At 41.9% G+C, this 24,709-nt stretch overlaps 1 protein-coding gene across 1 annotated transcript in view; it reads right to left on the bottom strand.

Annotated features, from left to right (window-relative positions):
- Positions 1-24,709, bottom strand: part of LOC147662880 (paraspeckle component 1-like) — a 279,115-nt gene that overhangs the window by 61,014 nt on the left and 193,392 nt on the right. The window contains exon 7 of the mRNA XM_086950824.1: positions 16,684-16,741. Coding sequence (XP_086806950.1) covers positions 16,684-16,741 — 58 coding nt within the window. The remainder of the gene's footprint in view (positions 1-16,683; positions 16,742-24,709) is intronic.

The following is a 24,709-nucleotide window of genomic DNA, read 5'->3' on the forward strand; positions in this document are numbered from 1 at the left end:
ACCTCGAAGACTTTTTTCCTTTGTCACCTCTCGGCTTCGCCACCAGAAGTTCGGTCTCTCTCTCTCTTGCAGAGCCTTTGGGTTCATCTTCCGACATGAGGAACATTCCTCAACATCATGATCTGAACTTGGACACCAGATGCAATCTTTGTGTGGGTCCATGATTGACATCATTTTCCCACACTCTCTGCAAGGCTTTAAGCCGGTCTTCTTTGTCGACATCGTGAAGGAAAGAAAGAAACAGTAACTTTGTTGCTATTTTTTTCGCTTTACTAAGAGGCTACAGAGATTCCCCGAAACCGTTAGCGTCGACGACACGGAAAAAAGGGAACTGACGTCATCAAGCCAGCGTGGGCCTATTGTAGTGTCGGTGACGTCAGCTGAGTCTCGTGCGATGCCATGCCTCTATGACGTCGCCCAAGTTCACGTCGGCGTGAAGCTATAAAAAGAATTTCCGAATGTTGCTGACGCAAGGGGATATTCACAAGGTGAGGAATCCACTGCCAGATTTATCTATCAAAATGATGGTTACTATCTTTTTAAGTCTCTAAATCTTGCTTTAAATATTATACATTTTCCGAAAAAAGCATTCATCCAATTAATATGAAATGAGCAGCCAAGTAAATATATATTCTAAATCAAAACAACAAATATTTATAAAATGTACTATAACATCAAAGTTTTGGCCAATAAGAAAAGGTTTGGATGAATTTAGCCACAATCCCACTAGGCCGAAAAAAAGATAATGTTTGACAGTCGAACTGGGTACTGTTGGTATTTTAGGAGTGAGAAATAATTCAAAAGGGTGGAATCCAACTGTACACAAATACTGGGGATAGAAAAAAGTATACTTACTACTTATTTATCCTTGTGTCTCCACATCCATGCTTTCAGCTAGCTGCCAGCCAAGTTTTAGCATGGCGCAGGATCAAAAATCAGACAAAACGGTATTTTCCTTAGGAGCGATAAGACCAGTGAATCTTCAAGGATCATTTTATTAAAAATAAAATAATCCACCTTTTAAATAGCTTTTTAAGATTCCGAGGCAATAGCCTTCAGACTGTCAATAACAAGTGGGTATTAAAAGGAGTTCAGAAAGGAATCCGATCTATCCACTGACTGAACAGGTATCAAGATGTGATATGCAAATTCAGAAGGTATTCAGTATCTCCGTAATTCTCAAGACTTTGAAGTGTTATTACCTAGACTGAAAACACACACAGAAGTCAATAGTTACCCCCATTGGAACAGATGACTACTCAAACAGGCAATATGAAATACCTTCATTCTCTATCTATCCACGGACAATGGCAATGAGTGACTACAGAAAAGTGGAGACAATCTTAAAAAGTTTCTGCAATCATAATCTAGATCTTCAAAAACCTGTTTGAGGCACAAGTAATTACGTTAGTGCTATAGACCCAGGGATCTTACTTGCCAATGAAAACATGTCCACCTGCTTATATGAAGCAATTAATAACCCTTTCTCCGGACTTAAAAAATAATCACATTACTACTGCAAAAAAAGTCCATTTATCTAGAATGACTGGATGACAATTTTGGCTAACCCAGTAATATGATAGAAGGTGGTATAACTATAAACATTTGAAAAGCTAAACGAAAGGAACTATGAAGTATAGTCGGGGTGGAGGGATGATTGAGTGGGGGAGTTCTGCTCCAGGAGAAGGACTGGAGAAGGCACTGGCAGAGAGGAGCTCCTCATCTCCCAGACAGTGACAAGTCATTCTCGTTTCCACTCGACTGACTTTCGTTGCCATACTTCTGCCAGGCAAGAATGACTAAGCAGAAAAATGTAGGTCTGCATTGGCCTGGAACCAGTTCTTGCCCAGCATTAAGTTCTAGAAAGATTTCTATTGGATAACTAGATTCTAGTTCTACGTGTAGCAAGGCAAAAGAACATTGATTTTGAAGGACCTTCAATCATGGGATTGACACTGATCGTAGCAATAAAGACGAAAAATCTGAGCATCTACAACTTATTCTCAATTCAAGTGCAAGTCGTGTTTAATGGTGACAACCTGTAACGGCCCTTGCGCTGAAAGTCTCCCATTTCTATAACCAGAGCATTAGCTAGAATTAATGAAAAATTAACTGACTGCAAGTTAAAACTAATGAACTGAGGTCTTTACTGTAGTTCCATGAAATTAATCAACAGAATGCTCAGAGTGCTGAAGCAGGCATCCAAAGAGGCTGAACTTTTAGGAAAAGTAATCTTAAAAGGGCGTCATTGTTTGCTGGTGGAATCCCAAATGATGTTGATAATTCTATACACTCCCCATAAAGCACATTGAACGAAAAGGCCCAGGATACTAACAGAAACTGACATTTCACAAAGTCCCACCAGAAGCATAATGGCAGTTACGTCTAAATGTACCTTTTAAAAGTCAACAAGGACTATTACCGCTCAAGTACAAAAACCAAACTTGGAGGCTAGTACTGAAATCACCGACATTTCTAGAAGTTACTAAAAAAACAGGTTACTTGCCTTCAGTAGCTTTCTTTCTGGTTGATAACTCTAATCCCAGATTCCACACCTTGTTATATCCCCGGGTTTCAGACTAGATCCAGAAATGGTTAAAGCAGTTCTCCTGCTCGCTGCAGGTGGTGGTGTGCGGCTCCACACTGTCGTCTTTCTGCTCTAAAGTGCAGATCGATGTTATATATATCCTGAGGTCAGTTGCTTTCTAGGGTATCCCCACCATTGGACTCACAACTCATAGCCCATCGATATAATGCCATGACCAGTGTTCAGACCTGTAAATTGGGACCTTTGAGGTGGAAAATCGTCCGTTCCACAGAATAGGGACCGAACGGCTCACGGGTGTGGGGTATGTGCTCACGGGTGTGTGTAACTATGACTATACTGTCGCCTGACAGATGCCCAGGACAAGCACCCTGCATGATGACGTATTGGTAGCACACTTTTGCTCTGGTGGAAGGAGCCCGAAAGCCTGGGGTAATGCTTCTACGCCAGTCCACAGCAGATCTTTATGCAGAGGGCAATCCATTGGGAGTTGCCCTTCTTTACTCTGGAAACACTAGAAAGAGCTTATCAACCACTCGATACTCCCAGGTACAAGAAAAATAAAGGTCGGTTTGTCTCTTAGAATGCAAACCTTGGCATCTCTCTTGCAAGAATGTTAGTAAGGCCAAAAGGGAGCACTGCAAACAGAAAATACTTCTGGTCCACCGAGAACCGCAGGTAGTACCAGTGGGGCAGGGAAGTGAATAAAGGTGCCCTGCAAGTCTAACACTGCCATCCAGTTTCCAGGGCAGACAGGACCTGGGCATCTTGTATTTGTCTTTCCATAGGAAAGTTTTGGGCAAACATCTGAAATGGGATGAAGGCCTCCTTCCTTTTATGGCACAGTAGTAGCGGTAACGCACAGTCAACAATTAACTTATGAGGCTGGAATTGTCTCTATGGCGCCTTTCGCAAAAGGGCTATATGTCCTCCAGTAAGACAGCCAGATTGCCCTCAGTCAGCCACTCTGAAGGCAGTGTAAAGTGTGGCAGTGTGAGAAGGAATAGAAGGGCATAGTCCTGATGGACAGTTGAGGACCCACTTGCCTGTTGTGATAGCTAACCACCCCTGATGGGAATAATGGACCTTGCCTTCGACAGGGTGACTGTGTGCCTGACCAGGAATCAAAGCGGTTTTGTGGCTGCCGGAGAATTTTGCCAAGCAGCTTGTCGAAAGACAAAGAAGGTCTAGATCCGCATCTAAAGGCACGGAAAGAACTTAACAGATGTCCGTGTGCATGGATGGCTCTTATATGCGGGCCCCCTTGTAAATCCTGGAATTAAACTCAGCACACAGCTGCATGGCCCCGGGCAGAACACAAAAGAACTGCTCTAATAGTTCCCAGATCCAGTTTGATGCCTAAGGAATCTGTTCTTAGGAAGTATCCATCAGAAATAACTATTCAAAGAATAATCGCAGAAATCCAAGCAATGGCACCGAGCCTAGTAAGTTAAGGTTACTTCTCACAACATACTGGACTCAGACTACCCTTTTTATCATTTATTCCCACCCATCAGCGGCACATTATCAATGCTCCAATGTATCCATGGCTACGTGTCGAAATTTAGTATGTAAAAAAAAAAATACACCTGTTCATACAGCAGGAGAGGGTGCAGGGTGGAGTATGTTAATACACCTCATTCAAATGGGCCTTAAATAACTGCAGTGATTACTAGGTCTGCATCACCTTCCCCTGGGACAGGTTTCCATAAGGTCACATCTAATATTTACCAGGAGTCAATATTAACCACATCACTCCACTCCTTCGAACTCCAGTTTTTGTAAAGGATACTACCAAATAGTAGTGAAAAACATTCCAGGTTCTGCATTGGTACTAAGAACCACAATATAAAACTATGGATCTGGCAGGCATGCTGCATTACAGAAAGTGCACTCAGCTCAGCTTGAAGCAGGAGCCAGTGCAATAGGTGCAGATCAGGGTTGCATGGTAGATTACCTGATTGAAGCTGAAAAACTGCTAGAACTACAAATAACTGCACAGAGCTGGAAACTTTTTTGGCTAAATACAAACTGATAACACTCCAGGTTTTTGAAAGTTTCAAACGAAATTATTTTGGATACATATTTGCAACAGTGGTTGCAATACTCCGCACCATCATTTTTACCAGATGGGTGACCAGCAATTAAACACAAGATCACGGTATACGACTAAAAGTCTATGAGAATGTCCGTAAACAAAAGTAGATTAACCAGGATATTTACTACATGGGTCATAATGTAGGGAGGTTAATATAAAGAATGTGTGAACAGTGTGTCATACAGTAATCAAATGTTATTTTGGTGCATATAACACAATAGGAGTAGATATGTTACTTAGAGCACACCGAAAGACAGTTCTACAGCAGGTGCATCATAAAGGAAAAGTAATGGCTAACTGTGAAAAAACATACCTATAACAATGCAAAGAATCAACACATGTAAAACACACAAGAGAACCATCTCGGCAACGACGCTCAACATCCTGTGATTCTGGGCAAATCACTTATTCTCCCTGTGCCCAACAAAAAACAAAGCTAATGAATGTATCCTTCAGTAACAAAACTGGTGCTCATGTAAAGCGCTCCGATACCAGATTCGGGCCTAGTTTGTGCTATATAAAACTAATAAACAAACAAAAAAACAGTACAATCATATATAGTGAGTAACAAAAAAAATCTTTGCATGTTGAGAGTCTAAATGCTATTGTTGTGAGTCACCAAGTACTGAAGTGAGTTAGGGAAGTACAATCACAGGAAGGGACCACAAAGAATGTTTTTGTTCTAAATACACTGAAAAAGTTTATATCCACTTTAATTTAGTTTATCAAATTCAGCCAAAAATGTGAGCATTTGACAATAGCAAGATTTGTGGAATATTTCAAAAGTAAAGCAATGAAAAAGTTATAATTTTATTGTATTATTTTAGTTTCCCTTGATGTGGTCCGTTTCGCTGTGAAAATAGATTCTATTTTCAAACGTGGTTTATTAGTTTTAAAAAGAGGTTTTTAATTGAACGTACATATGCTTTCTATTGTCAATATAAAAGCCTTAAAGCCAGTAAACGGGAGAACCATCGCGATAACGCCAAGATCTTTTGTTATCTACAGAAATGTAAAGTCGAATTATGAAAAATTATGTAAAAATTAAGTAACAATTATATATATATATATTGAAAATTATGCGCATTTTAAATTTAATTTTTCTTTTAACCCCTTCGCTGCTCATGACGAGTTCAGCTCGTCATGAGGCACGGTGGAGCAGGCATTTTCAATTTTTCAGCATACAGCGGGAAAATGCACAGCAGCGATGTGGTTAAATAGGTAGGGTAACTATGCATTACAAAAAAGTAAGGTCTTATCTACATATGTAGTTTGCTCTTAATCAAAAAGCTGTAATGACTTTTATGTACTGCTAGTGGCCTAATTGAGTCTGCACTTTATGTAAGAACAGCTTGTGGCACATTCAGTGAGAGCGTTTAACCGAATGATGAGAATTTATAAACGACCTTTCCAGAATGAAAATAGAGTGGACCTGCGAAAAGGTCAGGATGGTAAAAATGCATATTTCACAGTACAAGTGCAATGCAATGAATGAACACTCGGACATTTATTGCGAACTATAATAAGAAACTTCTTTGTCTCAACTCACAGTACACACGAACCAAAGGAAAATACTATGTTGACAAACAAAACAAAAAACACGGACATTAAATTTTAAACCACACAAGTCAAATGTTTGGACCCCTCCAATTTTTGGGATTGATGAAACAGATGATCAGAAGCTTAATTTCTTTAAGAACAGAGTCGCATGTCTGGTTAACAGACATTACTTGAAAAAAACGTACCTATTAAATTAACTGGAATCTAACATGGTTTCGAAATAGGGAAGTCCTCAGCAAACATCACTCAAAGGTGAAAACCTAGAGAGCATTCATTATTCACCAAAAATGCAGTACTCTTGTTGTTTAACTCCGAACAGTCGCACCCATATGCTACACATAATACCCGTAAACAACTTGAATTAAAGTTTTAAGCACTAAAAGTTATAGTATCAGAGGAGGGCGGCAAAGAGCGGCACGGCAAAGAGCACCGTAGAGCGGCACGGCAAAGAGTACCGTAGAGCAGCACGGCAAAGAGCACCGTAGAGCGGCACGGCAAAGAGCACCGTAGAGCGGCACGGCAAAGAGCACCGTAGAGCGGCACGGCAAAGAGCACCGTAGAGCGGAACGGCAAAGAGCACCGTAGAGCGGAACGGCAAAGAGCACCGTAGAGCGGAACGGCAAAGAGCACCGTAGAGCGGAACGGCAAAGAGCACCGTAGAGCGGAACGGCAAAGAGCAGCAAAGAGCGGAACGGCAAAGAGCAGCAAAGAGCGGAACGGCAAAGAGCACCAAAGAGCGGAACGGCAAAGAGCACCAAAGAGCAGAACGGCAAAGAGCACCAAAGAGCGGAACGGCAAAGAGCACCAAAGAGCGGAACGGCAAAGAGCACCAAAGAGCGGAACGGCAAAGAGCACCAAAGAGTGGAAGGGCAACGAGCATCAAAGAGTGGAACGGCAAAGAGTGCATTAGCGTTAAGTGTTGCAGAGTACACTGGTGTGGTGTACAGCAGCAAAGAATTCCACAGCACACAATGCATCATAGAATGCAGAGGTGTAGATTAGAGTGGTACATAGTAGAGTGACATGGAGTCCAGTGGCATAGAAAACAGTGACAATGGTGTAAAGTGGCATAGAGTGGTGCAGTAGAGAACAGTAGCATGGAGTGCAGTAGTACAGAGTAGTGTCACAATTCAGTGGCAGAGAGTGCAGTGCTGCAGAGTAGTGTCATAGAAAAATGTATACGTAGAGTGCAGCGGTATAGAATTCAGCAGTGTACATTACAGTGTAATAGAATGCAATGGTGTAGATTACAGTAGAGTGCAGTGGCACTGAATGGAGTGCTGCAGAATGGCGTGGCATAGCGTAGGGTGGCACTGAGTGGAGTGCTGCAGATTGCAGTGGTGTTTAGTAGTGCAGAGTAGAGTGGCATAGAGTTCAGTGTCTGAGATCAGTGTTGCAGAGTGTCGTAGATAAATGTATACGTAGAGTGCAGCGGCATAGTATTCAGCAGCGTACAATGCAGCGTCGTAGAGGCGTAGATTAGAATGGTATATAGTACAGTACAGCAGAGTATGATGCAAGGCGGAGGGGCACAGAGTGCAGAGGCACACAGTGGTGCACAGTGCAGTAGAGCGATGTAGAGGGTAGTGGCATATATCGACGCCGAAGCAAAATACTACACGTCAATGATACTAGCAGACCTGGCCCAATGGTCAGATAAGAACAAAAAAATACCACTGAATCAGTCTGGGTTCCGCCGTGGCATGGGAACAATGACGAATGCTATGGCCCTATGCCTGATCGCAGAGAAAAGCCTACAGAACCGCCAGGAGCTCTACATCTGTTTTGTGGACTTCAAGGCGGCATTTGGCCGCGTCAACAGGCAATTGCTATGGGCAAAACTAAAAAAAACTGGGCCTACCGGACTCTATTCTCTTGCCCATCATTAACCTGTACACTGACACCTGGATGCAGGTAAAAATTGACAACGGGCACTGCTTAACCCGGAAGATCAACACTGCCGACGGTCTAAAGCAAGGCTGTGTTATGGCCCCACATCTATTTAAGGGTGATATGACAGAAAGCCTGGACAAGGTCAACGCACATCCGCCCCGGTTAAGTAGCCTCCGTGTAACGCACTTATCGTACGCGGACGATGTGGTATTGCTGAGCCAGACAAAAATTGGCCTCCAACGCCTACTGCATGACATGTCCGATTATACAAAAAAGAACCTGTTAACCATAAACATCAGGAAAACAAAGGTAATGCTCATAACGCGACGACGCAAAACTTCACCAAACTTCCGAATAAACAATGATCAACTGGAAGTGGTAAATAGCTATAAGTACCTGGGGGTACATTTAGACAACTGTCTCAACTTCCAAGTGCACTTTAAGGACATGGAAAAAAAAAAAAAGGGTCCACCTTACTGCACGCTTTCACTAGTTTGCCAGCAGAGCTAAAAGGTCCTCTTGTCTCCCCCTTGCTAACCGCAATGAAATCAAAACTGTTACCCACAATAGCATATGGGAGTGTATTACATCATGGGAAAAGTGCTACTCTCATAGACAAAATACAAACTAAAGTCTATAAACGGGTCTTTTCCCTACCGAACAGCTCCTCACCAGCGCAAGTAAGACTTGAATTTGGATTACAATCTCAAGTACTACTGAAAAAATATGAGGCTATCAAATTCTGGTACAACGTTTGGAGGAACAAGGAGAACAAAATGAATGGGGCATTGTGGGAAGCAATCCACACAAACCCGAGCTCCGAGCACGCAAAGTACCTAAAACTCTCATTAGATACAACCGAGCTGGGACCATTGTGGGAAACAAAACTGCCAGTTGCTTCGTTCAAACAAGCGGTCGTGAGGATCGCCAAGAAAAACTCGTTTCTCAACGACAAAATAACCTTCAGCGCCCGGACCCACGCCTGGATGACCATCAAATCATACATAAAGCCCATACCAGCAGCTTATTTAGACATTGCTTTCTCATTTTTTATCAAATGTAAATTTCTTCAATTAAGGCTGGGTAACCTCCCGACAAGATTTGATCAACCAAAATGGAAACCACAAGAATCAACGGAATGTGACCTTTGTGGCGCAGGTAAACAAGACATTATTCATATAGTTTGCATCTGTCCGGCTATGTATCAAGGTCGGCGGTATTGGCTAAAGGACAAGCTCAATGAGCAAGGAGTTCGTACCTGCCGGACAGCGATAATCCAAATCTTATGCACTGCGGATCCTCAACTGATTTGTAGATCAGTTAAATTCCTGGACAGTTTCGTGGAAAAACGAGACCTATTGTCACAGGCCCGACCTTCATCTTGACTAAAGAACCCTGTTTCCAAAGACAATTTGTGTCCTGAATAATTTCACTGAAACTCACGACAGTCTTTTGGACACTTAGAATTCATACTTTTTCTCTCTTTTATATAGTTAAAAGTTCATTTTAAACATTGTGGAATTGTATATATTGTAATGGTTTTAATTAACCAACAATAAAGAACTACTTTAGTGCAGTAGTGAAGAGTAATACCCTATATTCAATAAACAGGAGCACTGCGATTTGGAATTCCTTAACTGGAGAGAACATGCGACCCACCCAAATCTAGTTTTATTCCTGCATCTTATGCAAGAGATGAGGAGTACCCCTAGTGTACAGAAACACATTACAGGACCAAACCAAGTATTGTATGTGGGGGGCCTAATATAGTATGAAAAGGGGTATATAGAAGTATGTAGTTTATACATTTTCCTTACATTAAGGTTTACTCTTTTGAAGAGCTTGATTCTGCAGAAATACCCATGTTATATTTTCCATTTAATTCCTGCATATATGTGAAACTCTCAGCTTGTGACGCTCCGACGCTATGTCTGGAACGCTGTTGCCACCTAGTGGACACTATGTACGGCGTTCAGTCCATTATTGTGTTAAATTCAGTTCTCAACTTGCATTTCCTGATCACTATGGAGTAGCTATATAATTGTAAAGTATTGTGCTGAAGCCAATCTGCATACAATGATGATTTATACATGTATATTTTTATTTACAAATTGCATAAAATGCATTAATAAAATGATGTATTATGCCACAATAGTTTGCATAGATTATTTTATCTGTGATTAGTCATGAAACGCATTACCATCATTCGTTCTACGAACGAGGTCGTGGTTAGGGAAGAAGGTAGCTCTATATAAAACGAGATAAAGAAACAAACACACTATATAACTGAAAGAAACACGAATAACGGCGGGTGAGGAGGGAGCTGAAAAAAGATTAATAAACAGCACCTGAATCAGAGCGGTACTGGCGGAGGAACACTAATTGAAACCAATAAATCTGTGGATGGGCAATGCGCCCCAGACAAAACAGGAAAGGACGCCAAGGCACACTGGCCAAATAGGACACAGTAAAGAAGAGGGACAACGAAAGGTAATCAATGGGCGGGATGCAAGTCCCTTACTGAACACAACAGCATCTTGCAAGTGAGAGCGCAAGCTGCTCACGCAGGCTCGACCCTTAAAAAAAATAAAAAAAAAAAAGGCGGTACAAATTCACAGAAAGCCAATTCAATGTTTTAACTAAAATGGATGGAATACATCCTTCTCACGCTAGATTATCATTAACATATAACAATGGAACACATTTAGAACCCAATATCCCAGAAAGCTGTTATCTTCGAATTTGGCTTGTAATTAGCCAGGCCTTTTTCGGTACACTTCCTGATCATATGGCTGATACGTAGACAATGAAAGGCACCAAAACGATATGAAACAAACGTTGCACCACAAGCAGCTCAAGGCAGTTGTGGTTAACCTGTGGTAAACATTTAAATGGAGGAGGCCATATGTGACCGGCTCTTTACATGACTTCGAAGAGAGTCATTCGTACAGTGCGATGCAATTAGCCTCATAACAGATTAAAAAGAATGACGCAAGGCAAGTACACAGAAGCACAACACCGTGCACTCTGACATGCTTGGTCTCTACTCCTTATGCGGGTCCGTGATAGACATCATGCGGGCACAAGACCTACATGGCTTAAAGCCTGTTTTCCTCGACGACATCTCCAGAGAGGAACAAAGTCGCAAGAGAGAAACAGTGACAAATATTAGTTAGAAAGATACTAGGTATCGCTGAAGATCCCGAAAACCGCTAGCGTCGGAGACGCGGAAAAAAGGGAACTGACGTCATCACGCCGGCGTGGGCCTATTATGGGGTCGGTGACGTCAGACGGAGTCGCGCGCGATGCCGTGCTCCTGTGACGTCGCCCACGACGGCGTGCTACGAAGAAAATTTCCGAACGTTGCTGACGCAAGGGGGATATTCACAAGGTGAGGAATCCACACGGCAGATGTATCTATCAGAAGTGCAGCGTCTTGGGGCATTTCCCCTGTTTTCCATGGCCATGTTTGCGCACCTCTATTTTAAATGCCAGCCTGATGTGGAGTGTCTTGGAGAAGCAAAGAAAAAAGGAAGGAAAGGAGGGGAGGGGATAAAGAACTATTCCAGTGACAAGTAGTCCGAGAAATAAACAGAGTAAGCAAAGGAAACTTATTTAAATAGATATGTGCTAACTTTCTACTAGGTTTCCTTCTTTTTATTAAATATTTTTTATTGAAAAGTATATGATTTCGTACTCTGCTTTGTAAATGGGGTGGCCAAGCTCTGCTTTATGGGGGTAGGTTTGTGACGAGATGTGTACATAAATTATTTTATATTACAAAGCTTATTTCTACAGAGCGTCTGTGCTTTAGATGGGTCCTGTGATAATACTGAAAAAACGCAATAGCACCTGGAAGTAGTTTTTCATTCTTTGCAACTCGGAATGGTCTCGCTTGCCAATTGTAATATGAAAAGCTCATAAGTGAAGTGTTGGGAAAGCAAGGCTTGGTTGAGGAAGGAGAGGCAAAGTTAAACACAGCTGAAACGGGACAAGAGCGCTAATTTTCAGCGGAATGAGCACATGCGAGAAGGCAAAATGTGGTCACTCACCTGGCAACAGAGCCAATAGCAGAAGTGGGCTGACTCACTTCCTCATGCTGTCGTGGTGTGAAGGAAAACGTGAGTAAAACATCAATGGCGGCGGCGGCGGTGGTGTGGATGTGTGTGTGTTTTTTTTTAATTACAACACCATGGTAAACAGCTACCTATCAGACCAACAAGCCATATCTTGCTCCAAAGACGGTAATATAGCTAAAACCTCAAACTATCAAAGGAAGACCCTGGTTCGACTTACAACGAACAGAGATGGCTGATCACGCATACGTCCGTGCCAGACTTTTTTCATAGGGATAATGGATCACTGCACACAGCATAATAGACCATTCTATACTATGGTATTATTTCTAGTTGTAAAATTAGCCAACTAAGAAACATATGTACTAAATAAGTCAGTGGTTGCAAACCTTGCGAATCACTACATTTCAGGGTTTGCAACTGCAATATCTCTTTCGCATTTAATAAACCCATTTTGCAATTTGTAAAAGTTCTTCCTCCTATTTGCAAAAAGGGCGTAGAAGGATTTACAGATTCTCAACTTGGAAGGGTCATATTTGGGTTTGCCTTCCAAATCGTATCAGTACATAAGAATCAAGGGTTTGCAACTGTAATTCAGGTGCCAAACTACTGCTCAGTCACCAACTCCCAAGTTAGGGCGGTAACTGAAAAAGGGAAGGGTTCACTATGTAAACTGGGATTGCAGCTGCAGGAAAAATGTTTTTTTAAGCATCCCTAGTTCCTATAATGAACTAGCATCTTTCTATTTATTTTTAAAATTGAAAGTTTTCCAGGGATGTTTGTTTGCGGTCCATTGCAGGCCACCATCCTGGTCATATATTCAATCACAAGGGTTCTCAAATTACGTCCTACATAAATTATTAGACAGCATGCTGTCCCACCCCTGCAATTCTCTATTTTGTTTACTGACCTATTAGTATATATTTCGGTTCACAAAATTCAGACCACAAGTTGTGACCAGTATCGGAGTACATCTGGCCCTAAATTACTAAAAGACGCACATGTTCATTGTTATTTTAGATAGTTTGGAGGACAATTATATAATGCTGAATATGAAGGCTCAGCATCCTGTCGGAGCGTTGCAAGCTGTAGGGGAATGGACTTATGGTGAGATTATTCAAAATGCTTGTGAGAAATGTATGGAATTGTATTGATAAACATGCTCTGAGGATTAAGTGTAAAAGCACAGCTGCAATGCACGTAATTAAGTACATATACTACTGTTATTATCGAATGTAGACGTAAGTGTGTTGAAAAAAGCAATACTTTTTTTTTAAACTAACCGTTTTGAAAGAGCACAAAAAAAAGCACACACAAAAAAAGGAGGACGTCTAGAGGAACCTATAAAGAGACTCCAGGAATATGAAACAAAATAGACTGAATTAATTTCTTTAGTGGGAAAGAAGGTGGGGGCGGTTAGATTGAGCTTCCTCAATCATGCAGTCCAATAAACTGGTCAACTGTCATTCTGAACGAGGGCTACCATATAATATACAACGGTAGACTAAGTGTGCATAATCAATGCACTGATTAAACTGGAGAAAAAAAAACTACTAACCTGTCACATTCCCACGTCCAGCCAAGTTAGTGGCTTATCAATCTTCCATTACATGCTCATCTGCCATAAAAAAGTTCTATGTGTAAACCTACTGTGAAATCAGTGCTGAATTCTTGGTTTCTGGATCCACCACTGCGAGCTTTCTACTTAACTCAAGGAAATGTACCTACAGGACAGAGGGTCTAGATAGTTCGGTAATGGAGCTGAGGGGAGACTTCATGGCTTTTCTCAGGAGCACTCTACACTTGTGGAACGTTAAATATCAATGGACAAATAAAAAAAAACATTACCAAAGCTTCATTAATGTAGTACGTTTTAGCCAGTTAATATTTTACCGGGGCTTTATGAATGCATAGACATTTGAACTAAAATTGAAGTAATGGTACAAAAGCGCTATCTGGTTCAACATGAAAGCATATCTGTTCCATTAAAAAAAAAAAAACAAGTCTACATTAAACAAGTTTGCCTCTGGAACCAAGTGATTAAGCAAAGGGATAATTGACTTTTAGCACCATATGCGTCTTGCTATATTCAGAACTCTGTAAGGCCCCGGTATACAATAACTGCTTGACTGCATTCCCCAGTATAAATCGTAAGTGAAACATTTGAATGACAATGTATTGAGTCAACCTGTGAAACACAATATTTAAAGCATTCCTCCCCCTCTCCTCCTCCCACCCCCTGCCCCATACCTCAAATATGAATAACTGCATATTCCCTTTAGGGCTGGACGGAAATCTTAAAATGAATGTGGTCTAAGAGCTTACAGGGCCACTGTCTAATAATTTCCTACCACCAACGGCTTGCTAGGGAAATCCTGTTGGCAGTGTCATGATTTAACCAAAGCAGTGAATACGCAGGTCTAAGAGGCAACATGAGAAGTCATCCGTGGGCAGCGTGCTAAACTCAAAAGCACTCAATGGATGTAGCTGCGACTAAACTAAGCCCTAGAATAATGTGTAATAGCAAATGTGTTTGCACAAAGCAAGCACAGTACAGATTAGGGACTCTGCATGGTTAAGGGGGCAGTTTGGTGGAGCTGATAAGGTGTGTTTTGAAGAACATGCACTTGGAATGGAAAGAAAAACATAAATTTTTATTTCGGAGACCGTCATAATACCCAGAAGCATTACTCCTCTGCTGCTGCAAACCCTCACATATTGTAGCAGCAGTCTATCAGAAGACTCAACATTTAATCTCTGCACTAGTACTATGCAGCATAATTCTCTAAGACGTTATCAAGAGTCTTAAGAGAAGTCGGCATACGAAAACGATAAATTGGAGAGACCAAATTCACGATGTGACAATATTTCACAACCTTGTTTCCAAGGAAGATTGGTTGCAGCAAAAGGAAAATTTAACGGATGATTCCTGTACAATAAACTCTGGTTTTCACACAACTTCTTGGCAATGCCTCCATCGAAAGCGGGACCAAAAATAACCTGAACATGCATGTCTCAATCATTTTCAACAAACTGCAGTGCTAACATACCGATTCCACTAGCTCATGTGTTGTCTCCAAGAACTATTACATTTATAAACGCATAGATCGGGGCAGTTGCATCTTTTTGGAATCGTGTTAGGTTTGTTTCTCATTAATTGCTCCTCACTGCATTTGATAATTTTAACGCTAATGAATTCCCCTCAAAAGTGTGCTCTACTGCAGCTATTTGAGTTTTGTTGGAAACATACTATTTCTTTATATCTGACAGTGTGACCATAAGGCACTTCTCCCTCTGTAAAACTGCTAGACTGTAGGGTCTTGCCACTACCGATTCCGTGGTGTGTTCAGTTAGTGGTGGCTGATTGTTGGGATGAAATACTCCGTCTTTTGTCCTACACCTTCATTTTCTTCTATGCCACTGTTCTTTTTTCTGCCTAGCTGGGCGCCATCCCACTAACATGATAGTGCCATTAAGTATAAACCCACCCACTGCTCTTCAGAATTCACTGCAGAGGGGCCCAATGCAGTGCCTGGACTCCACAATTCGCCACGCCTCCTCAGTCAGGGTGCAAAAGTGTGTGTCTGAGGCTGTCGCTCTCTTAGTGCACAGTAGCTCAATCATTTTTCTGATTTCTTGTCTTATCTCTACGCTCCTGCAAACTCAGCAATATGCTAGAAAGCCGATGCTGATGTTCAGCGCAGCGTACCGCATAGTCAGCCACTCCAGCTTCTCCTCTGCAGGTATGCAATGAATTTTTGCAAGTTACTGTTTATGCCTAGTTGGATCCCCTCAGACAACCAATGACCATCTCAATAAATGAAACAATCAAGGTAAAATCAGAAGAAACCGGTGTGAAAAGCTGAAACAGAGTTTAAAGGAAAGGCTGCCACCGCACGACTAGGAGGGGTCTGGCCCCTCAGGTTGTATTTGTTATTATTATTATAATGGGGTACAACAATACCGATACAGTCTGGTCTTGATTAGTGTTGCCGGAACTATTGGGGTTTAGGGCAACGTTAGCAATCCCAGGATTATACCGGCTCAGCTTTATTAGCAACAGCTGCTTACCAGACAAAGAGCATGACACACTGCAAGTGTCTATGTAGGAGTTTTTTTTTAAAGGTAAAATAGAATATTTTTAATAAAAATAAAAGTGTAACAGTGAGGTTTGTTCCAGTGGAAAGGAAAAAAATGAGCAATGTAGGTTATATAAAGACGCTCCACCGGGAAGAGAATGAATATTCAAGATTTTGTGGAGTTGTATCAAGACTGATCAAAGCAAAGACATAGCTATTTCACATACAATCGTCACACATGGAAAAGGCAAAATCCACTTAGATGCAATATCTGAGATGGTATAGTATGTGGGAAAAAACGTTTCAATATTGGAAATCGCCAACAGCACTTAATTAATACTTCATAGAAATAACTTCGGTCATTGTGCATAAGCCATCAAAATGTACAGTATCAGAAAAGTTTCCTCAAATACTTTTACTTCAAAACCCTACCTCCCATGTTTATTGCTCCACGAGGGCCCATATCACCCATTCTCATTTCCTGTTCTCTCTGAAAGCAAACATAGTTTTCATTGTCAACCTATCATTTATTTACAGCAATCATTTTATTCCCAAAGTTACAGTAACTGAAATTACAAAACGTGCAGGTCTGAATTACAAATATGAGAGATTAGTGAAAAAACTAGGTCTGAATTGCAAATATGACATTAGTGAAAAAAACTGATCAAGCCTTTGAAAAGTTCAGCACCTTTATACTGAATGATTTTATTTATATCACCACACAGCCAATTACTGCCCAAACCTTTACAGATGCTGATCTAGAACAATCAGTTTTAAAAGTTTCTGCATTAGAATCGTAGAGATGCCTTAAAAAGTTAAGGCACGTAGTATTTCCAGTTTAATGAATGGATAAAAACATAAGATTCGAATGTTGAATTTGACTGAGTTAGTCCCATTTACGCAGTAATGCATTGTAAAAGCTATTGAGCACCACCAGCAATGGAATTCAATTTCTAAAATACCCATCGTGTTATATAAATTTGTTAGTGTAAAAATGGGGGACAACACATGTGTATTAACAAAACTCACCTCGTATTTATCATGTCAAATTAGGTCAAATGCAGGAGCTAGTAGTGTAGCACGTCATGCCCAAAATATACTAACCAACCAGCAAACAGTTTGCAAACTACTAGCACTTCATCCAGCAAACTTAATAATGAGGTGACATTCTCTGCATAGTACACTAGCTTACCAGGCAACTTACAGGTTACAAGCTCAGACCTTATTCCTCTTTATTTGGACAGAATTAATGACGTTATTGCAGGCAAAATGTATTAATTTCTACTGACAATAGTGAAAAGCAATGTTTTTTCTTGAATCCATTACTTACCTTGCAGTACCTCAGATACTGAACTATTATAAAATAATACATCTCGAGCATTGCATATTTAAACTGATCAATTTCAAAGCTTTTTTTGTAACTAAGATTTAATCCTCAAAAGTTCAAGTACAACAACAAGAGAATATTTATATACTTTTACATGAGTTGACTAATCAGCCTTTACCTTGTTTAGTGCACTTAACTGTCTTTGTTTTCAGTACATTAATATTGCAAACAAAAAAAGTTAATTGTACTAACCACAAAGCTTTACAATTCACATTTCACACATTTTTTATCAAAAAGTACTTTGGATTTTTTGGGTGGACAAAATGGTAGTTTTCACAGTACTCTCCAAATAGTCTGCATTCACATCAAGGGGATGACATTCAAGTAGGCAGATACGGTATTGCCAATAAAGCAGCCTTGATCAATACATATTAACGCCCAATATCTTTCAAATAATCACAATATTTGATGTGTCATGTAACATTTTAGGAATTGCACAATTGTGATATTCTTGAAAAGGCACAGATTTACAATCAAAATAGATGGAAAGTTACAAACATATTGAAAGAATCTGGTTCATAACATAGAACAACGTAAACTTAAAACTGCAGAAGCACAAGCGGTGGCGCAGTCTGCAGAGTTCAAGTACTACTAAAATACTGGTATAACAAAAATCTTGAAAAGCAAGGTAGTATGTTAAGTCACCAGATACAGTGTGAGGATCACATCTGACCATACACAATGCATTAACTCGTCCTATGGTACATCAATGATCTTAACTGGGCCGAAGAAGATCAATTACAAATCTTGACATAATCGGGGCTCCTGCATTTTGAACACAGTGACCCAGTCTTTAATGTGCTTTGTTACAGTAAGATTGTCGTCTTAAATACACAACATACAGACTAGCATTTTTTAAACACCCATCTGTAAAGATTTTGAACTACGATGCTGCTCTGACAACTCACAGCCCAAGTATTGTCACACACTCGGAACAGTTTCAAAAGACAGACTTAGATGTCGATTTTACTAACAAAAAAAGATAAACTGTGGCCAAGTACCTAGGCATTATGTAACAAGTGCACTAAGAGGGCACAATTGATTTTTATTCAAAACAGATGGTCAGCCACGAGGACCCATTGTATATAAAAAAAAGCATTAGGAAATATTAATGCTATGATTGGGAACCCATCTCTTTGGATTTATAGATATATCTTAACTACTGGCCGTCGCCAGTAGGTAGTTCTAGTTAGGACCTAGCTTCCATCAGAAAAGTGTTTTTTGTTTGGCTAATCACTTTGGTGCCATTTGCTGAATCTTGAAGAAATTTTCCAAACTAATTTCACTTCAGCTACTGTCTGGAAGGAATAGGGGGTAATCCATCAAGCGGGGACCAAGAAAAAAACAAGGGGGGCCGACAGAAAAGTTGGGTGGTCCCCAAAACGTGTTTTCTCCATGCAATTTCCCCATAGGAATTTTATACACGACTACAGTCCAAACCACTTAACGGAATTAAACCAAATTTGGCACATAGATCTTGTTCCAGAAAGTGCTTTTTAGGTCTCAGCAAGCGAAAGCAGCACGCATATGCTGCTCTCATCATACAAGAGCTTCTTGGAATCAATACAGATTCCAAAGCTTTCGGCTGCGGAGTTGAAGCCCGCTCATCTTATTGATTGGTTACGCGTCATCTGGCATGCAAAACGCTGGCTTCTCATTGTAAAGGAGGCTTGTTAGTCCCTTCTTGTTGCCGCCTGGTCTCCTTTTGGCCATCCCCACCGGGATTTGATCTTTTACCGGCAGCGTGACACTCCATTAGGCCCTAGGCACTTTTTTTCTTACTCGGCTTTGGCACAGTCAGCCGGTTGTTTACTTTTGCATCGCATTTCACAAAGTGAAACAGCGGTGCGAAAGTAAACATAAGGCTGACTTTGCGGTATCGCGCTTGTTTTACTTGTGCAGGCTGGGGCGCTTCAAGTAACGCCGTATCTTGTTTTTTTTTACTGGTTATAGATCGCCCCTTAACTAAAGAGCGGATGTGGCTTCTCTTATCCCCTGTCCCCGGAGCTGCATTTCCCGGTATCACCTCTACAGCCGCCGTGATCCGCCACTGGTTCAGGTCTGCCCACCTCCCCATCTCCCTCGCAGCAGCTGATCCGCCGCCACCTCCACTGCTCTGCAGCACGCAAGATGGCGGGGTCACTGGTGGAGAGAGGCAGCCGCCTGGCAATGGTAGGTGCCCATCATGCTTCTGTGTGTGCGCACAATAGAGGAGAGGTAGCAGTGGCGCTGGCCCGGCACGGACCCAGGCCGCGTCACAACCTCGGTGCCTGCCACTCAGAGCTCCCCACGCTCTACCAGCCCAGCCCTTGTTAACAGGCAGCAGCAGGTACCTGGCTGCAGCCACCGCAGCTCAGCCTGCAATGCCAGCTCCCTTCCCGGGACACTGCGCCGCAGCGACATGTGCCCCGCATGTTTACCCCGAGGGCTGGATGCTCGCGTACACCTAGAAAGTGTCCTGGAATAAGTGTTTCCAGGAGTGAGCTTGAGCGCGCCTACTACCTTTGTGTTTCCCATCACCACTGTGTGCTCTAGGGAATGGCTCATGTGGTTTACTAAATCTTCTTCCTGAAGTAAAACAAACTGCGCTCGTCCATCAGGTCTCCCATGGACAGGGGAAATTGTAAATGTGCCAGAGTCTGATTATGAATGTGTCATTAGCACAAAAAGTGAACAAAACAATCGCGACAGCAATGGGATGTTCGTTCATTTTTCTTTCGCTGTTGGGCTAATCTGTGGGAGAATTACGGCAGATGATAAAAAACATGTCCCAGTTTTTCAGCAGCGCGCGAGGTGCCAGAAATAATTACCGCATAACACAAATAGCTGTTTTTTTGCACTACACCACTACCCGAACAGGCGTTGCCTAAATAATAAACCTATGTGACAATCCGTGTCTGTGTTTTTATGCAAAAAATTGACAACGGGTATCATTGATTCGCTTGGCTCTCCGGTGCAAGCCGAGGTTTTTGTTCCACGACTGGTACACACGTCTGTCCCGCACTACTGAAGCCATAGAGATGTGATGGTGCCCCTTGTTTTTGCCTGCTGCATCTAAACACCACACTGCTCCCCTTTCTCTGGTTGCAGGAAGTTCCCTTTTCTGGACATTTAAAAGTGTGTGCTACTATGTTAATGAGCCCACCCACCTTGTTGCCAATATGCCACTGTGACCCTTCCTTCTGTGTAGCTAATATCTCACAGGGATCCAAAGCCCTTCATATTCTTATAATGAGATTTATTATCACGTCCGTGTTGGTAATATTGAGCAGTGATATTTTTGCCATGTCAGTGACCAAAATGATTTTAAACTATATTTGTGTTGGTATAACAGTCTAAAAGGTGTCAGTCTAACCAGTAACTATATTAGAACCAATATAATACAGATACCCTGTACATTCTACTCTGTGTAAACCATATGCAGTCTTCTCCTGCAGTCCCACCCGGTAACAAATGCTTGCTTCCTTGCTGGTCCCGCTCCTTTTAATTTTAAAAGGAGAGACCTGTACCCCAGCAACACAGCTGACCGCGACCTAGTGCCTTTTTCAACTGCCATCCTCTCTGGTATACTTAACAAGCATTTGCAATGCAAAAGGTCTCGCATTTCATGAGTGAGCTATTGGCATTAAAAATGATAATTCCTTTTATGTTTTTAAAAGATAAATATAAAGCATTGTCATTTACAATACCAACAGCTTACACTCACGTAAATGCGAGATCTATTGCATTGCAAATCCTTGTATAGTCTCATTGCACTTGCAGTCAATGCTTTTACCTTCACACTAGGATGAAACTGCCGCTTTCAATTACCTTCAATTCACTTCCTGTTTCTCTCATATTTCGAAATGAAAGCGATTAGTTTCATTGGGCAAAAATAGCACATTTCAGGGAATATTTTGTCGTATGTGGAGTACACTAAAATACTGTCTCCGGAAAAGGAGTTTAGTGATTAGGAGCTGGAAGTGATACTGCTACATTTTCAAATGCTTCATTTCTGCACATATTGCAGCAGCTGTAATTCTTTTTTCTGGATGAGACCCAACTGGTTCTTAATACACTTCTAAATCCTCTCGGTGATAGCTGCAAATGTCTGAAATAGACATTTCTAGCAAACGGAAAGAAAAGCGCTATAATATGAATGACCATTTAATGCAATTCAACACATGCTTACAGACATGTTAATTGATTAGAATCCATTCAAAATCTATATCGATTACACTGGTTTGACTCGTGTTCTCCAATGTCTTCATTTAATGTGTTTCATATGAGCCTACATGCCACCTCTTCTGCTACCTGAGAGCTTCCAGGTGACATACTGAAAATTGGTTAGTAAGTTGGGTTAAGTAAACTTTGGAAATGAAACATAAATTGCATAGAACCGAGTTTAAAATAGGATGTTCTTCACCCTGAACTGCGTGCAGATAATGCGTGGTAGGGGAAGAGGGTGAGAGTGAGTGAGATAGCGTGAGAGTACGAGTTTAACATGCCAAACAAACTACTTGCTGACTGATAGTAAAATGAGAGAGCTTGATGCGCTGAAGTGGAGCCAGCTCAGCAGACTGAATTCAACGTAAGCATGAGTGGGCAGATATACCATCAGTGAGCTTGGTATGAGAGATGTTAACCTCTGTTGGCTTTGGGGTAAGGTATGGAACCAGGCTTAGAGCAGTGTCCTCCAATATAGGCACGTGCACTAGTTAAAGCATCTTAATACTTCAGAGGACTCTCATCTGCACCTTGGGATGGAGTAACGAAACCAGAACCCAATAGGAGTCCGTCTGGCAAGAGACCAGATATTATAATCATTTGGGATGATAACGAGGACAAAGGCCATCCCTCCTTTCACCAGAAGGGAATATTAGTCACTGTTAAAGTATACAGCCATTTACACCCGCCCCTGGGGTACCTTTCTCTGGAGCTGTGGCCACCCTTTAGGGTTGCATTATCGAGCAGGTTCTCTGTATATTGTCTTTGTATTCCCTTCCCCTCCTGTCTCATCTTTCTGGCGGAGGTGGATGGGTTCGAAGTGAATCCAGAAAGATCTTCAAGCTGTAAAGCAACACTGACAGGTAAGAAACTATTTGTTTTACAGCGTGAATCTTTCTGGATTCACTATGCTGTGCATGGAATTTGTGGCGGTTAGTTAGGTTTGTGGCGGCAGAGTGGAAGATGAGCGTTGGTTGTTGAATATATATATGTTGAAGCACTTTCTGTCCTACCTGTGCTTCCTTGTTCATTTGTATATCCACGCAGTAGTGCTTAGTGAACATGTGCACTGAAGCCCATGTTGCCGCCAGGCATATGTCTTGAATCGGTGTGTTAGCCAGGAAGGGTATTGTTGCTTCCTTTTTCATAGTACAGTGGGCTTGTGCCCCTCCTAGTAGTTCTTGCCCTGCCTGCTTGCGGCAGAATTGTATAGTTTGTGTAATTCATCGTGCGATGGTGCCCTTTGTTACTGGTCTTCCCATGAAACTGCTGCTTTGTTTCCCTGTGCTCTTTAGTTCTTTCAATGAAATGCATTACTGCCCTTCTAGCGTATGGAGTGCGCAGTGCCCTTTCTGTGCTTTTGGATGGTTTCTAAAAGAAGCTTGGTATCTGCATTTTTTGGTTCATGTGAAACCTTGACACCGCCTTTGGCATACAGTGTGGGTCCGTTCTCATTACTACCCTGTCATTGTGTACTTAAATGTATGGTTCTTATAGTGTTAGCGCTTGCAGCTCACTTACCCTGCGTAGCGAGGCGATTGCCTCTAGGAAGGCTGCCTTCATTGTGAGCATGTGTAGTGAGATTTTATAGATCGGTTCTAAAGGCGCCTTCATAAGCTCTGTTCGGACTAAATTAAGGTTCCATGCCGGTGGCGGCAACCTCTTTGGAGGAGCTACCCTTTTAGCCCCTTCCAGGAATCTCTTAACTACTTGGGATGTAAAGCTCTTTCCCGTCTCTTCTCTTGTGTAGGCTACTATCGCGGCTAGGTGTACTCTCAGCGAGTTAGAGCTTAGGTACGCTTTTAGCAAAGGTGTTAAATATTTTAGCACGGTCGATTCCTTGGTCATTTTCTTGTGTAGCTTTTTCCTGATGCACCATTGTGTGAATCTTTTCCATTTAGCTACATAGCACCTACGTGTGGTAGGTCTCCTTGCCTCCCGTAGCACCCGCAGTGTGCTCTCTGGGAGTTTGAGGTGTGCAAACTCTACGTCTTCATGAGCCATGCCGCTAGGCAGAGGTTGTGGGTGAAGTACCTCCCAGTCTTCCATGGTGAGCAAGTCTTTTCTGTTTGCGAACTTGTGAGGTGGTCCTTGCGCTATCTCCACTATTTGTGAGAACCAGGACTGCCTGGCCCACTGTGGTGCCACCAGAATCAATGTCATATTGCTGGTTCTGCATTTGCTGAGTACCCTGTGTATCAGTGGTATTGGGGAAAAAGCATAGGAAATATTTTCGACCAGCTTATCCATAGGGCATTCCCCTGGTTGCCTGGATGCGAAGTATTGCCATTTTGCATTCTGGTGTGTTGCAAATAGGTCTATTTTTGGTGTCCCCCACTTCTTGAATAGCTTTTGCGTTTCTTGTGCATTGAGCCCCCACTCGTGAGACGCTGATGTTTGCCTGCTGAGCCTGTCTGCCTCCACGTTGTCCTTTCCTGGTAGGCGTATAGGTTGGATAGTGCGACTGATTGTGTTCATCCCGGATGTAGAACATTGTTGTCGGTTTGTATTAACACTCTGTGCTTGTACAGTTGTACAGTTGTTTCTGGAAGGCTTTCAGGGCAAGGAACACAGTCTTTAGTTCTAGGTAGTTGATGTGCTTAATTACATCTGTTGGAGTCCACAGACCCTGCACCTTGAGCTGGTTCATGTGTGCTCCCCATCCCCTCTGGGATACGTCTGTGGCGATGGTCACTGTTGGGTTTGGAGGTGGTAAAGGCTTCCCCTTTGTTATGTTCTCCTTGTTCCACCGTGCTATCTCCTTTTGCACTGCATGTGTTACAACCACTAGATCTTCCCAACTCCCGGTAGTTTATGACCATTGCTGTTGGAGCCATTCCTGGAATGGTCTCATGTGGAGTCTTA

The sequence above is a fragment of the Lissotriton vulgaris genome, unplaced genomic scaffold (assembly GCF_964263255.1).
Source record: "Lissotriton vulgaris unplaced genomic scaffold, aLisVul1.2 SCAFFOLD_492, whole genome shotgun sequence".
Lineage (NCBI taxonomy): Eukaryota > Metazoa > Chordata > Amphibia > Caudata > Salamandridae > Lissotriton > Lissotriton vulgaris.